Raw genomic sequence first — 15182 nt, forward strand, 5'->3', positions numbered from 1 at the left:
CACACAACCAAAAGCCATGGCTTAGTCTGGTCTGTTTTTAGCTCCTATGAATGGAGTCCTACAGACGCACTGGGTGTGTCTGCCCTCTCTGTGACATGTGTCCAGGCAGCCACAGAGCATCCCTGGGGTCCTCCCTGCGGCTGGGCAGTTGGGCTGCTCTGGCGCAGGAGTCTCACCACAGCTGTGAGGCCTCGTGCACGGCGCCTGGAACTCAGGATGGACATTTTGGGTGCAGCGGAACTGCCGAGGCTCAGGGCACTTTATCTTCAAACACGCCCCCAGGGGGCGCCCTCTACCGGCGTGTTATCAGAGTGTAGGCTGCTTCGTGGCCACACCAACACGTGACACCATCTGTCTCTGCTCACTGGGGCCACTCCTGTGTACAAGCCTCACTGTGGCTGTAACTTGCGCCTCCCTGGTGACTAATGTGGTTGGAAACCTCTTCATCTGCGGCTTTGCTATTGGGAATCACCTTTCATCCAATGCCTGTTAGACTCCCTGGCCACTCTGCTCCCGGAGGCGCGCTCAGGACCAATGGGCCTTCAGTACGGGCGTCTGGATGCTGCAGTCCCCGAGCTTCCGGAGTCCCAGTGGGCGATCTCTGCCTTGATGGTCAGTGCTCTGTGTCTGGGGCAGAGTCTTTGCCCCGCCTCCATGGAGCTGTGTCTGTGACCCTCAGTCAGACCTGCACAGCTGGGTCCATCCTGTCTGTATGACGTGGGAATCCAGTTTCTTTCTTTCTTTGTTTTTTCTCCACTTTTCCCAGCGCCACTAAAAAAACCAAACTCACCCTGCTCTGGATACACCGCCCAGGTGCTGTCTTCTACGCCACGTCTGTCTGTGTGTCCTGAGCCAACACTGACAGTCTTAAATTGCTCTTACACTTCATCATTTTGATAGCTGATAGAGGAAGTTCTCCTATTGTATTTTACTTCAAGAATATCTTGGCTAGCCCTAACCGGTTTTGCTCAGTGGCTAGAGCATCAACCTGTGGACTGAAGGGTCCCTGGTTCAATTCTGATCAAGGGCACATGCCTGGGTTGTGGGCTCGATCCCCAGGAGGAAGCGCACAAGAGGCAGCCAATCAATGATTCTCTCTCATCACTGATGTTTCTATCTCTCTTTCCCTCTCTCCCTTCCTCTCTAAAATCAATTTAAAAAATATATTTTTTTAAAAAGTGCACTGAATCTGTAGGTCATTTTCTAACTGTATCCAAAACTAATCTTTGTATATTGACCGTAGATCCAGCAACCTTGCTAAACTCATTTATTGATTTTAATAACTTATAGATTCTTATAGATTTTCTGTTACAATCGTATCTTGTGAGAATAACATTAAATTTTTCTTTCCAAGCCTTTTAGTTTCTATTGTTTGACTTTCATAGTACAGTGACAAAGACATACAATGAAAATCAAAACAGAAATGGCACCAGCAATGTTGCTTGTTCCCAATCTCAAAGGGAAAGCTTAAGTATGATCCCTGTACTAGGGGATTCTATACCCTTATCAGATTAAGGGAAGTCCCTTTAATTCCTATTTTAACTTTTGTGGGAGTTCTGTAGCCATGAATGGATACTGAATTTTGCCAATGGCCTTTCCTGGGTCTGTTGGGATGATATGTGATTTTTCTACTTTGTGAATGTGGTAAATTACACTGACTGATTTTTAAGTATTAAAAACAGCTTGATCGGGTGTGGCTCACCAGTTGAGCGTTGACCTATGAACCAGGAAATCACGGTTCAATTCCCAGTCAGGAAACATGCCTGGGTTGTGGGCTCGATCCCCAGTGGGGGTGTGCAGGAGGCAGCCAATCAGTGATTCTCATCATTGATGTTTCTATCTCTCCCTCTCCCTGCCTCTCTCTGAAATCAATAAAAACATATTTAAAAAAAATAAGGCACCATGTTGCCTCACCCCCTGTGACAAACGCAGCACACAGATGCAGGGTGTTAGCACACGGCCAGCTGGGAGCACAGAGCTCCCCGTGCTTTCTGCTTAACTGGCCTGCAAACCTAAAACTGCTCTAATAATAAAGCCCATTCACTTTTTAAGAAAAATGGATAAAAGGGAAGAACCACACCAAAAGGTATTCTCTGTATCTGTGCCTCAGCATCGCACCTTTACGGGGTGATGCTGGGCCCGTCCTTCCTCACAGACTTGTGAGGCTGAACAGGTTCTGTACGAAGTGCTGAGCCAGCACCAGGCACGTGGCTACAGCACGGACACACTACGCCGGCCTGGGCACACGTGCTGGGCAGAAAGGTGACCGATGGGCATTAGAAGAAGTGGTTACCCCGGGAGGGGAGCGGAGTAGGATCCGGGTGGAATTCAAAAGAGATTCAGATGTATCAGTAAGCTTTTCATTTCTAAAAACCTAAAGAATAAGAGAAACTGAAACGCTTACCTCTAGGTCATCAAGGGAGCGAGTGACACTAAATCTCTTGGATCTTCCGAACGATCTCCGCGCAGAGGTGCGCTGAGAAGTCTGAGCGAGACCAAGTCCCCGCCCAAATTTTGAGCCCTAAACACAAGAAAAGGTAAAGTGAGTTACCTCCAGGGGAGAGGTGCTTAGCTTTGCCTGAGGCACCACCTTGCAGAGAAGAGAGGGCCCAGGAAACCAGACTGTGCCCCCGGGGAAATGTCATGATCTGCAGACATCACCTCAATGAAAACGCAGAGCCACAGCCAAGGCCGCCCCGTCTCCAGGGGCTCGCTCTGCCCCTGACAACTATGCGCCCAGAGAACGACCGCCTCAGCCTCCCGTCACCAGGATCTGAACCCCAGAGCAGATGAACAGCACGTGGGAGCGCAGTGTGGAGAATAATGGTTATTAACAAAGGCTGGTGTCACAAGGCCGCGCTGTGACTTAATTTCATGAGCGTCTGGGAAACTAAAGAATCCCACATTCAGCTGGCTGAAGCCCAACCCGACTCAGGTGCCGGAAATAACCGGCCAGTGAAACATCTTGTTCTTTCTCCGGGAAATTACTAGAATTAATTCACTGTTATTATGCTAGACACTTCTCTGAATGTGATCGTGGTTCCAGCAAATAAGTCACCACATATTTCACATAAAAGCAGCGCAGCTGAAAATATCTGATTTCCTGGGGACTCGAAACCCTAAGTGCCCTCAGGGCAGGCAGGGGAGCGTGGAAAATTGAGGCCCTGGGGAGGGAGAGGGACCATCTGGGCCGGGCCAGGCCCCCAGGAGGCTGGGAATGTCTCCCAGAGAGTGAGGATGCCCGGAGGGCGGGGCAGCTACTTCCCTCTGTTCCTCTGGAGCCTGGAGCAGCCTTGGCGGCAGCCCCCCCCCCCCCCCCCCCCCCCCCCCCCCCCGCACTGAGCCCCGGAGAGAGGGCAGCACACACTGTCAAAGGAACCCATGCCCAGTGCTCCAGCCCAGGGCAGCTCAGACCTTGGAGCGCCCTCTACCGGAGCGTCATCCTACAGATCGGGGCTCTCAGCAGAGGCTGCTACTGTGTCCTCCCTTCCTTGTGACTCGGGCAGTGGTGCAATGTCGCCCGTGGGCGTTGTTTGCACAGGGTCACGATCAAAGCCGGGCATAGTCTCCAGATATGTTTACAATCTATTTTAAAACTTCCTGTCATTGTGCTAGAAAAACAACAAGATTCTCACGTTGAATGCGAGCCCTCCTGGCCTGCCTGAGAGCTGAGCCTGTGGTCAGCTGTGCCACTGGGACTCAGCAAGGCTTCCAACGCCAGGCCTCGCTGGACCACTCGGCTCCCGCAGCCACCTGCCTGCCTCAGTGACCGTGCCTCACTCTCGGTTCCCTGTGCCAGTCACTGCTGTGCAAAGGGAGGCACGGAAGCCACCGCCACCACGGAGCAGTGACAGGACTCAACCACACGACAACATGCAGGCCTCTGGCATCTGGCTCCGTCCCTTTCCCAAGGCCTCCCCTCTGCTCACGGACAGCACGTCCTTCTCCCCTTTCCGGCCCATCCCCTGCTCATCCTGACCCACCTCCGCCAGCTCAGGCCAGGAGGGACACAGGGGCCCCTCCTCGCCACTCTGGAAGCTTCTGCACTCCAACTGAGGAGGCCGTGCAGGGTGACCCTGAGCTAATAACGCAGGGGAACCCATTTAGCAAAGTAAAAAGCAACCAATGAATTTCAAGAGATTACAGAAGGGTCCCAATAAAACACAGTTCATGACTACAATTGTGTGTCACCGTTGTCATTACAAAGGGAAGTACAGGAGGAGGCCCCGCGGAGCCCCAGGTCCGGAGTCTCAGCACTCATTGGCCACCGACGGGCAAGTTGTTAATACGCGGGTCAGTAAAATGAAAAGGAAGGCACCAGCCTGAGGAGCTCACAGAACCCCCACCAGGTCCCAAAGGAGGCCTGGCATGAGCTGGGGAACTCGAGGCTTATCTCCCAACACGAGCCATAATGATTCCATCACAAGCGTCCCGTTCGTCTGTGACAGGGCGGCAACACCAGCCAATACCGTCCCTCTCGCTACGTTTTTTTAATCCTCACTCAAAGATGTCTCTCTCTCGTGGATGTTCTCTCTCCCCCCCGCCCCCCAACCATCCCTCCCGTCCACTCTAAAAAAAAATCAATGGAAAAAATGCCCTCAGGTGAGGATTAACAACAACAACAGGGTGTATTGCCTCCCCACGCGGCCAGAAACCCAATGGACTTCAGAGGCACACTGACAGGACCTGCAGGCACCAGCAGTAGGAACGGGGAGGAAGGAGGGGAGACCCTCACCTGGGCTGTGAGGAGTCACCATCCCTTCCATCCCCGCCTGTCCACCCAGAGCAAGGGCCCTCTGGGGATGAGACCACTCAAGGGAGGGCTCCAGGCGAGACGGAGCCTCAGCACACAATCACAGCAGACACCGGTGGCAGCCAACAGAGGCCACAGCTAGGGGAAGCGGTGGGGACTGGGCAGCTGGTGTGCTGTCATTTCACCAGCCACTGACTAAGTCATCCAGTCAAGTTCACGTTCACTAAACCAACCCCCGCAGGCTTACCTTTTTGTCTTCCTTAGTCTTCCTAGCGTTTCGATGGGGACCAAAAATGTTCTGCATCCCAAACGCCTTCCTGGACCAGTCCCTCTTCTGGGTGCTCAGCAGGGGCTGCGCCAGGCTGCCCTCCAGCCGGTAGCGGTCAGCGGGGATCTTGTTCATGGGAGGGGGCAGCGTGCCACAGTTGACGCTGGACCACCCGTCAGTGGAGTCCGTGTAAGACTCCTGGTCACTGGCGTGTCCGCACTGCCACTCCTGCAGGACGTGAACCGGAAGCCACCGCTGGCTGAACCCACCGCCAGGGCCCACAGCGCCTCTCTTGGAAGGTGGGACCGAACTCCGCAAGGGGGTCGGGGGGACCTCCACGTGAGAAGTGGGCCCCAAATGCTTACTAAAGTCCCAGCCCCTGTCAGGCTGTGGAGCAGCTTCAAATGGGGGCCCTGCCTCAGGATCGTGGCAAAAGGCCCCATTCCAGGGGGTGGCCCAAGGCTGGGAGCCCCTCCCCCCTGCCCCCTCCCAGGTGCTGCTGCTGGGGCCGTGTCTGCTGGAACTGGCGCCCAGGTCGACCACAAGCACCCGGCTGTTTCTCTCCTCCTGGTTGAAATTCCCAATGCCACTGTCGCTGTTGCTGCTGGTGCTGGTGTTCTGGTGGGCATCGGCGTCCCCGTCCGCGAAGGCCCGGGCGCGCACACCCTCGATCAGCTCGCCCATGTCCCGGTACAGCACAGAGATGAACTGGAGGACCGGCAGGGAGGACGCCGGGAATTCCAGGCAGCCATTGGTGTCAGGGTCGGCTGTGCACTCAAACCCGAACCGCCGGGCGATGCCTTGGTGGATCTTGTGATTGAACAAGTCTGGGTCCACCATGAACACGTGGCAGGAAGTCCGCAAGACGCCCTCGCCCTCCCGCGCCAGGCTGCCGTCGTCGCTGCTCTGCATGGTCACAAGCCCGAAGAACCGGCGGTCGTCGGGGCACACGGCGCTGAAGGCCAGCTTCTCAGCGGGGTACTCGGCCAGCACGGCGGCCTTGTCGGTGCACAGCTGCACACCATCGTGCATGATCTTCATGGTCACCAGGGAGTGGATCTTCTGCTCGGCCCGCAGGCGCCGCAGGCAGCCGCGAATGGCCTGGAAGCTGTCGGCCTCCAGGCTGCAGCTCGTGGAAGGAAGTTCAATGGAACCCAAATAGCCGACGACCATGGCGACGTTTAAAATACTTGCATCTAACCCAAACTCGTCCTGATTCTCTAGTCCAACACTGAAAACCGAGTCGTCGTTGATAACGTGTGCGATCTCCTTGGGAAGTAGGCCGGGCTGCGGGCCGCCTACACTTTCCTGCCCCGGGTCGAATCTCGCAGCCGCCGACTCCGAGAGTGACCTGTGCTTCAGTTTCGAGGGCTCTGAGCTGCTCGCATGCAGACGAGGGTTTTCGAAGATCATGCTGAAAATCCCCCCCGACTGCATGTCCTCCACGACTCTCTCGGCTCTGTTGATGCCCAGCGCTTTGGAATCGAGTCTGGGCTTCCGCCAGCCCTTCCCGTCATAGAAGCCCACCTCCTCGTCGCTGGAGCAAGACTCCAGGTGACCGAGGCCTTCGCCCACCACCATGTGCAGGACCCCGGAGCATTTCCCGATGAGTTTAACCACGTCCTCATGCGACGCTTTCTTCACGTTGATTTCATTGACAGCGAGTATCTGGTCTCCAGCGCGGAGGCCCACAAAATCTGCGGGGCTCCCTCTCATGACACAGCTGAGCACGCAGGGCGCCTGGCCGGAAAGGGTGAACCCGTAGCCTGCTCTCCCTCTGGCGACCTCCACACTCCTCAGGCGAGGGGGTGCCGTCCCCGGTGGCGGGCGCTCGACTGTGTCCCCTGCTCTGTACATCTCAGCGCCTCCCAGGCCAGGAGCATAGTTCCCCGGGGGCCCCACAGTTCAGAGAACGCTTGCTGCTGCCATAGTTTTCTAGAAATGCTGCCCTGAGGAAGAAAAACAACAGCTCAGCGTTAAAGAGCCCAGGCCTCACTGCTTCCTGGCATCACCTGAACTTGGAAAGGTATCTCATAGCAAAACCCGTCACCAAAGAGTCTCCAGTTACCAAGCAAATGTCAGTGGAGGAGAGAGCAAATCTCAGGCTAAGAATTTCCTTCCAAAGTGGGAACTGCTTCCCAGGACGGGTCCCCCTCAATACCGACCCCTCCTGCGAGGCTGCCCTCGGGACTCTGCAGGACCCACTTCCTGGCGCTGTTCCACCCCCCGATCCAGATAGAAGAGAAGGGACCTGGAGACCCTCACACTCACGGTGTGGCCCGAAGCCCAGCCACCGCCAGGGGCTCCCCTGCAGACCGATGTGTCTGAGGGGCATTCGAACCCAGGGCAGAGTCGGACTGAAACGCGGCGCTGGCTACAGACTCGGGGTCTCACTCCTGAGGCAGCCCAGGTCCACCCGTGCGTGATCACTAGGGCGTGATCACTCACTAGGAAGGTTTCCCCCGGAAGGCATCTGCTGATGTCTCATAGTCCTCCCCCCCCAATTAATTTATGCGAACGCGGTAGCTTGTGGGGAAAACATCCGTCTCAAACGCCGCAGTCCACACCACAGAGGCGACCGACACACCCGAGGAAACCTCCGAAAAGAGCCAGGAGCTCAGCGCGAACAGGCAGCCCAAGTATGCCCTGGGACAGAAACCCCGGCTAACGCACTGCCTGCGACTCGGCCATGACCTCACAGCTGAATGTCATGGCGGACAGGGAGCCAGCGCGGCCGTGCGGGGCTGGGTTCACACAGGGCTGCTCCGGTGGCTCTTCACCACCCCGCCGCCTCAGGTTTACTGTTAGCACAAGCACATGCCGTGGGGGAACTGACCTCCTTGAAGTACTTCTGCTGGCAAAAATGATTCACCCGGTCTCAGAGTCCATCTCAAGTCCTTGGTAGCTTCACCCCCAAATGTGCGCATTACTGTAAGTTTAGGCAGTGGGTGGGCAGCCACCAACATTATTAGTATGCACGGTCGCTGAGTAACTTACAATAGACTGAGCAGAGGAGTATGCTCTGTTCAAAATGCTCCCATTCAGCATTTTGTTATTATGCAAGTTTTTACATGTTTGTTTGCATTTAATTCAATTCTGGAGGTTTTACCACTTCAAGCCCCAAGAAACCAAAGGCCAAGCTACAGGGGCGTGCGGCAGGCGCCTCGGTTCCGGTCTCCAGGAGCACGGCCCGCCTTCCCACTTAGTTCACTGCCAAGCAGCCAAACCAGACTTTACAAACAGAAAAGCAGCTCTTGGAACTGGGAAACACAGCAGAGATAAATCATCAGGAACGAGGGGAAAGCAGTAAGGGAGAGGAGAAATTCAAGACGGCAAATTTAAGGACATTTCATTTCTTTGAACACATCAGAAATTTGCATGCAGTTAATAATGTTACAATGAAATGGAATTCCAAAAACAATATAAAGTTGAAGAAACACAGTTACGCTAGTGTCATATGCCCCACGTAAAGTTTTAAACACTACCCTTGAACACATCCTCCCCCCTCCCACTCAGGCTGCCAGAAGAGGAGGCGGCCCCGAAGCGGGGGAGCGCCCAAGGCCTCCGGGCAGAAGGAGAAGGGCCGGGAACAGGATCCCTGAGCAGCTGCTTGAATATTTTATCGCTGGTTCCTGGTGTCTCCGCTACAGAAGGCCTCACACCAAGTAGCATCTCTAACTCAGAACTTTTCCCTTTTTTAATGTGTGGAGAAGAAAATCTAGATTTAGCAGAATATTATACTACTTTAAATTACAAAGGTCCATTTTACTGGTTCAAAAATATTAACATACTAGAGGCCCGGTGCACGGATTCGTGCACAGGTGGGGTTCCTCGGCCTGGCCAGTGATCGGGCCGATTGGGGCCCTCTTGGAGGTTGGCTGTGGGAGCGCACTGACCACCAGGGGCAGCTCCTGTGTTGAGCATCTGCCCCCTGGTGGTCAGTGCGCATCATAGCTACTGGCCGGTCATCCAGTTGCTTAGGCTTTTATATAGATAGTTGACCCTTGAACAGTGTGGGGGTTAGCGACACTGGAAACCCACATATAACTTTTGACTCCCCCCAAACTTAACTCCAGTCCCTTGGTATCTGTGAGAAATGGGTTCCAGAACCCCCGCAGACACCCAAATCCAAGGATGTGCTAGTCCCTCACACAATGTTGCATGAAACTACGCACAGTCGGCCCTTCACATCAGAGGATGCCCAACCACGGATCAAAAATACTGTTTTCAATCTGCGGTTGGCTGACTCCAAGTGCGAAACTTGGGGATACTGAGGGCTGACTACATATTTATTGAAAACCCCACGTATAAGTGGACCTGCACAGCTCAGACCCGCGTTGTCCAAGGGGCACCTGTACTGCATATTGATTCTAACCCTCTGTAACGTGGTTATCTCAAGTAAGATCCACAGGATTACGAATGAAGAGGAACAAGTGTGCACATACGCTCTCAGACGGCGAGGACACTGTGCTAGAGCATACTGGCTGGGTCACGCCAGGCACTGAGGACGGCAGACACCTCAGCCTCAGAGGACAGAAAGGCATCCACGTCTGGGAAAACTGTCTCCCTGTCACTGTCTGGCCCGGGGCTCTCCTGTCACTTGCCATCGCTCCCTAGCGTGTGGGGCTTAACAAAGGCACTGAGGTCGGAGCATTCGGAAGGAACTTTTATTCACATCACACTGCAATGCCTTCTGCACACGGGGGCTTCAGGTCTCAGAGGAGGAAAGCAGCTCAGCAGAAGGCCAGGAGCAGACATGCGGTGGTGGTGGCGGACGCAGCAGAGAGGGGGAAGGAGCCAGGGCGAGGGGGAGAGCTGGCAGGGGCTCCCAGGCACCCGACCTCCCGTGCAGGCCAGCGGTCCAGCACTCAGCCTCTTCTCTGGTGCCACCTTGCCCACCTACACCCGCCCCCACCTCCCTCTGGCTCATCTTCCTAACCCTGCTCACACCCATGATGCTTCTCGAGGGACCCAGCCTTACCCCCAGCCTGCCTTCCAAGGCCGCCCTCACCAGGCCCCTACCCAAAGCTCACCATCACCTCAGGCAGGTCCATCCTCACAGCCCCAGGATTTTCCCAGGGCTTTCCCGCCCGCTCTTCATTCGTTCGTGTGTCCATTCAATGACTATCGAGGGGCTTCCGCAGCAGCCCCAGGCAGACAGTTACGAACAGGTGACTAGAGATGGCCCTGCCCCCGGGGACAAGACCGCTCAGCAGGTCGATATGTCCACACAGGAAGGCCCACAGCCCTGACTCCATTTGAGAAGTTACTCTTCCCTGAACATACCCCCTTCCTGCTGCCCCTTGGCTCAGCTCAGATCCCGTCTCCCACCTGAGGCCCCACTAACTCCTCCAACCCTCACCCGCCCCCAACTGCCCTGCAGAGCGGGCCCCACGATCGGGCTGTGCCTGCTGTCCATCGCCAGCCCAGGGCATCACTGCGCAGCCTCCGCAGCCTTCTGAGGCAGAGCGGTGGGCACCATGGCAGCGGCACACACTCAGCCTTTGGTGCACTGAGGACACACGCAGGCTGTGGGGACACACGCAGGCGTCAGGACAAGGGACAGGTTTGAGGGGAAGCCGTGTGTCTTGAGCAGGGAAGTGGCGCTGGGCAGTCATGAGAAGCTGGGAGGACTAGCAGCTGGGCTCCACCTGCCAGAGGCTGCGCTGCACAAGGCCAAGGCCGTGCACGGTAGGAATCCTATGTGCGGAAGACCACAATCAGCAGCTCAGGCAGGGCCAGGAGCCCCATCTGGCTCCCCCAGCCCCCCAACCAGGACTGAGCCCAAGGGGCTCAAAGAGCAGGGCTGACCTACCCCAGCCAGTGGGCCGCTTCCGCCCAAGAGCTCTGGCACCAGCCTGGCGGTGACCGAGTTTCGGGAAAAGTAAACAAGACCAGCCGAGCAACTTCCTTTCAGGATCTACAGCCAATGGGACTACGGGGCTATTTTTAATTCCAGAAACAAATTCTTGTTCAATAATCTTGAAATATTGAAGGTTAAACCGTGTCAATTTCTCCTTCCCTTTTTATCTCTACTTAATATTTCTGTTTGTGGTTTTTAAACCGGGGCAAAGTGAGCCTATAAAGAGTTGCTGGATTTAGTGAGTCACAATACAGGACACCTAAATGTGAATTTCAGACATAAGACGAATCACATTTAGTGTAAGTACGTCCCAAACACTGCACAGCATGTTGTATCTGGCCAATCTGTGCAGGGACAGACGAGGCAGCCCGTCTTGCCCGGCCTGACCCAGCGGCCCTGGGCTCCTCCTTGCTGGAGCCTGGCTTCCATGATGCCACCAGGACGTCACCTGCACCCCCACTACCCCTCCCAGCCACTTCCCAGGGCAGAGCTGACGGTGGGGCCAGGGCCTGTGCCCACCTGCACAGTGTGACCATCACCCGGCCTCAGCCCCAAACGAATGACCAGGAAGGACAGGCCTCCTATGTGACCCCCCACATGCAAATGCCGTCTTGCCCTCCGCGATCCATGGAAAAGCAGCGACTGCTGGCCAGGCCTGGTCTGTGTTTTCACCAGGGCCACAGGGAATCGTTCTGCTCGCGTGTCTCCGTCATTCGCAGGAAGACAAGGCAACCTGCACGTGCACAAGGTCCCAGGCGCCGCTTTGCAGGCATGTGAGGGAGAAGCTGCGAGCCCAGTCCGCACACAGGGTGCTGGGGGCAGACCACGTTTAAAACTATTTTTTTTAATATATGTATATATATATATATATATATATATATTTATATATATTTTATTGATTCCTTACAGAAAGGAAGGGAGAGGGATAGAGAGTTAGAAACATCGATGAGAGAGAAACATCGATCAGCCGCCTCCTGCACAGCCCCCACTGGGGATGTGCCCACAACCACGGTACATGCCCTTGACCGGAATCGAACCCGGGACCCTTCAGTCCACAGGCCGACGCTCTATCCACTGAGCCAAACCGGTCAGGGCTATATATATATATTTTATATATTTTTTTTTTTATTGATTTTTTTACAGAGAGGAAGGGAGAGAAATAGAGTTAGAAACATCGATGAGAGAGAAATATCGATCAGCTGCCTCCTGCACAGCTCCCACCGGGGATGTGCCCGCAACCCAAGTACATGCCCTTGACCGGAACCGAACCCGGGACCCTTCAGTCTGCAGGCCGACGCTCTATCCACTGAGCCAAACCGGTTTGGGCTTTTTTTAATATATTTTTTTATTGATTTCAGAGAGGAAGGGAGAGGGAGAGAGAGATAGAAACATCAATGATGAGAGAGAATCATTGATTGGCTGCCTCCTGCACACTCCCTACCGGGGATCGAGCCTGCAACCCGGGCATGTGCCCTTGGCTGGAATCGAACCTGGGATCCTTCAATCCGCAGGCCGACTGAGCCAAACCGGCTAGGGCGGCAGACCACTTTTAGATGCAAGGGGGGAGGAATGGCAGAGGAAGTCATGTGGGCAGGCGGCCCTATTCCCCTCCTGACCCCTCCTGGCTCCTCACCTCCCAGGTCCAGGCAGGGTGGATAATGGGCTGCACGGTAGCCCTAAAGACGCAAGGTCCTAATCCCCAGAACCTGGAAATGTGGCCTTATTTGGAAAAAGGATCTTTGCAGCTGGAATCAGAGGCTTTGAGTTGGGGCGATAACCCTGAATTATCCCCATCCACGAGAAGCACACAGCTAGATCCCCACAGCTTCCTCACCCACCAGTCAGGTGGACCCTACACGTAATCACAAGTGGCCTCATAAGAGGGGAGATCAGACACAGGGAGAGGCCCTGTGAAGACAGGACGGAGACTGGAGTGATGGGGCCCCGAGCCCAGGACTGCTGGCACCACCGGGAGCTGCGGGGGGCAGGAGGGATCCTCCCAGCGCCTCCGGGAGGAGCACAGCCCTGCCACACCGTAGACTTCTGGCCTCAGAACTGGGAGTGAATGAATTTCTGCGGCTTGAAGCCACCCACTTTGTGGTACTTTGTTACAACAGCTGCAGGAAAGGAATACAAGGGGTAGGCCCAGGGAGCCCTCCTTCTCCTGGGACCCCACTGCCCAACCCTCGCAGTGAGGCCCTGACTGGCTGCTAAATGCTTAACTCCACAGAGCCGTCCTGGGCTGGACTCCAGGAAATGAGGGCTCTGGTGGACATCTGGGCACCGCACTCTGCCCAAGTGCCCCCTCAGCTCCTCTGGCCTGCACTCAGGAGGAGTCACAGCCTGGCACGTAGTAGGGCTTGATACAGATGTGCTACAGGAAGGCCTGAGCTGCCCTCCTGGGCACAAACCGAGCCACAGCAACGACACTACAAGCCTAGACATGACCTGATTCGCACCATCGCTAACAGGTGCTGAGAACGTCCTGCGTGTCAGACTACTTCCCCACCATTTTACACAGATTATCTGTGGACGCTGAGAAAGAAGATGCCTAGTTAAGAAGGGGTCCTGGTGGCTTAGCTGGGCTTAAATTTAAAAAAAAAAGCTGCACTGAGCTACCCGCCTCTGCACTGAACTACGGGCTGAGCCAGGAGTTCTGGGAATCCTATTTCACCCAATAGGACTGAGGCTTTCCCCATCCAAGAGAAGCACACAACTATATCCCCACAGCTTCTTCACCCATCAATCAGCACAGTGCCTTTTGGACCAATCGAACTGTGAGGATTTGGATCCCTCATTTGCATGAGGACAGACCTATCAGGGTCTAGAAGTCAGCTTCCCTCTGGCCCTGGGAGCCCACTCTCCCTTCCCACCAAAGGCTGCCTTTCCTTGGCTTCACTGGAGGGAGGAGCAGACAGCAGGCAGAGCAGACGGGCGCAGGGCAGAGCAGCGAGAAGCGCAGTGGGCAGAGCTAGCTGGGACGGGGCCTGGCAGGGCTGCCTCACAGCCGTGTGTTTCCACAGCTGTGGGACCACAGTTGGGCTGTTTTGCACTAAATAAAGTTTCCTTCCTCACTGCACCCCAAATTGGGGATTCCTGTTGGTGTTGAACTGGACCAAGGAGGCTGACATATCCTTGCCGCAGCCTTGCTATTAACCTATTTTATAGTCAGAGACCGTGGCACAGAGAGTAGTTTGCCCGTGGTCAAATCAGGTACCAGATGAGATAAAGAACGTGGTACCGAAAGGCAAAATCTGCACCGTGGCCTCAGCCCTCAGCCGGAGCCCGAGGCCGGGTAAACGCGCAGTGGGCCCAGAGAGCAGCCGCCTCTGGGAGGTCAAAGAACCCCAGTCCTTACCCCTAAGTGGCTCACATCAGAGGAAGACAGGGAAGAACCACAGCCGCTACTGCCGCAGGCTCAGCAAACTGCACACGCGAACCAGGCACCTGCTCAGGCTAACGCAGGGAGAGCCAGCGCAGGGCTCCACGCACGGGTTTGTTAGGGAAAAGCTCTCTGTTAGGCTCGAGTGGCTCGCTCCCCCATTACTCGGTTCTCCAGATGAGACTGCTACTCAACAGACTACTAGTCACAGGCTATCAGTGCAGGGAAAAGCCGCATGCACTCTCCTTCCCTGCTCAATCAAGTTCCCAGCAGGTACAACATATAAAGACCCACTATCTGAAGGCACTGGAGAGCTCCGAAGAGCAGGCAGAACCTGGGAGGGAGCTGTCCCCTGAAAGGGCGTCTGCACAGTGACAGGGCTCGGGGAAAGCGCAGTCCTCCAGCTTCGAGGCAGGGTGCCTGGAAGAGAGGGGGCCATCCCAGTACCTCAGAAAGGAGGAGCTGGAGAGAGAGGAAGCCCTGAGATCTGTTCATAAGCTAATCCCGGTCCTTGGCCAGCCCCGGCGCTGCCCATGCAGAGGGTGAATCCATGGAGCCGCAGGAGGCAGCTGGCAGGCCAAGTGCACCAAGTGGAGATGACAGAGATTTCCGTTTGAGTCCAAAGTAACTTCCAGAACAAAAAACAACACTCTCCTCAAACAAGAATCACTACAATGGACCATCCACGACGTCTAGTACACAACCAAATACTACAAGATGTTCAGACACTAGTGTGACCAGTCAGGATGTGACCACAGTCAAGAGAAAGGAGGTCAACAGAAACAGATCCTGAGATAACCCAGGGGCTGAAATGAGCAAATAAGAGCTGCAAAGCGGCTAAGAGAGTGTGTCAAGGATTTAATGGAAAATGTGGTCACAATAAACAGGTGGTGTGTCTCAGTAGAGACATAGGGAC

At 55.1% G+C, this 15182-nt stretch overlaps 1 protein-coding gene across 4 annotated transcripts in view; it reads right to left on the reverse strand.

Annotated features, from left to right (window-relative positions):
- The window catches only part of RGS12 (regulator of G protein signaling 12), a 67688-nt gene that overhangs the window by 50413 nt on the left and 2093 nt on the right, over nt 1–15182 (reverse strand). For 3 of the 4 annotated variants that reach the window (XM_070400001.1, XM_070400010.1, XM_070400018.1), the window contains exons 2-3: nt 5001–6970; nt 2405–2521 (exon numbers count right to left, since the gene is read on the reverse strand). In XM_070400001.1, coding sequence (XP_070256102.1) covers nt 2405–2521; nt 5001–6878 — 1995 coding nt within the window. In that variant the 5' untranslated portion in view covers nt 6879–6970. The remainder of the gene's footprint in view (nt 1–2404; nt 2522–5000; nt 6971–15182) is intronic. The other variant, XM_070400037.1, reaches the window with a different exon arrangement.

This window comes from Myotis yumanensis, unplaced genomic scaffold (genome assembly GCF_028538775.1).
Source record: "Myotis yumanensis isolate MYYU_CA2020_CCGP unplaced genomic scaffold, mMyoYum1.0.hap1 SCAF_1, whole genome shotgun sequence".
In the NCBI taxonomy this organism is placed as follows: Eukaryota; Metazoa; Chordata; class Mammalia; order Chiroptera; family Vespertilionidae; genus Myotis; species Myotis yumanensis.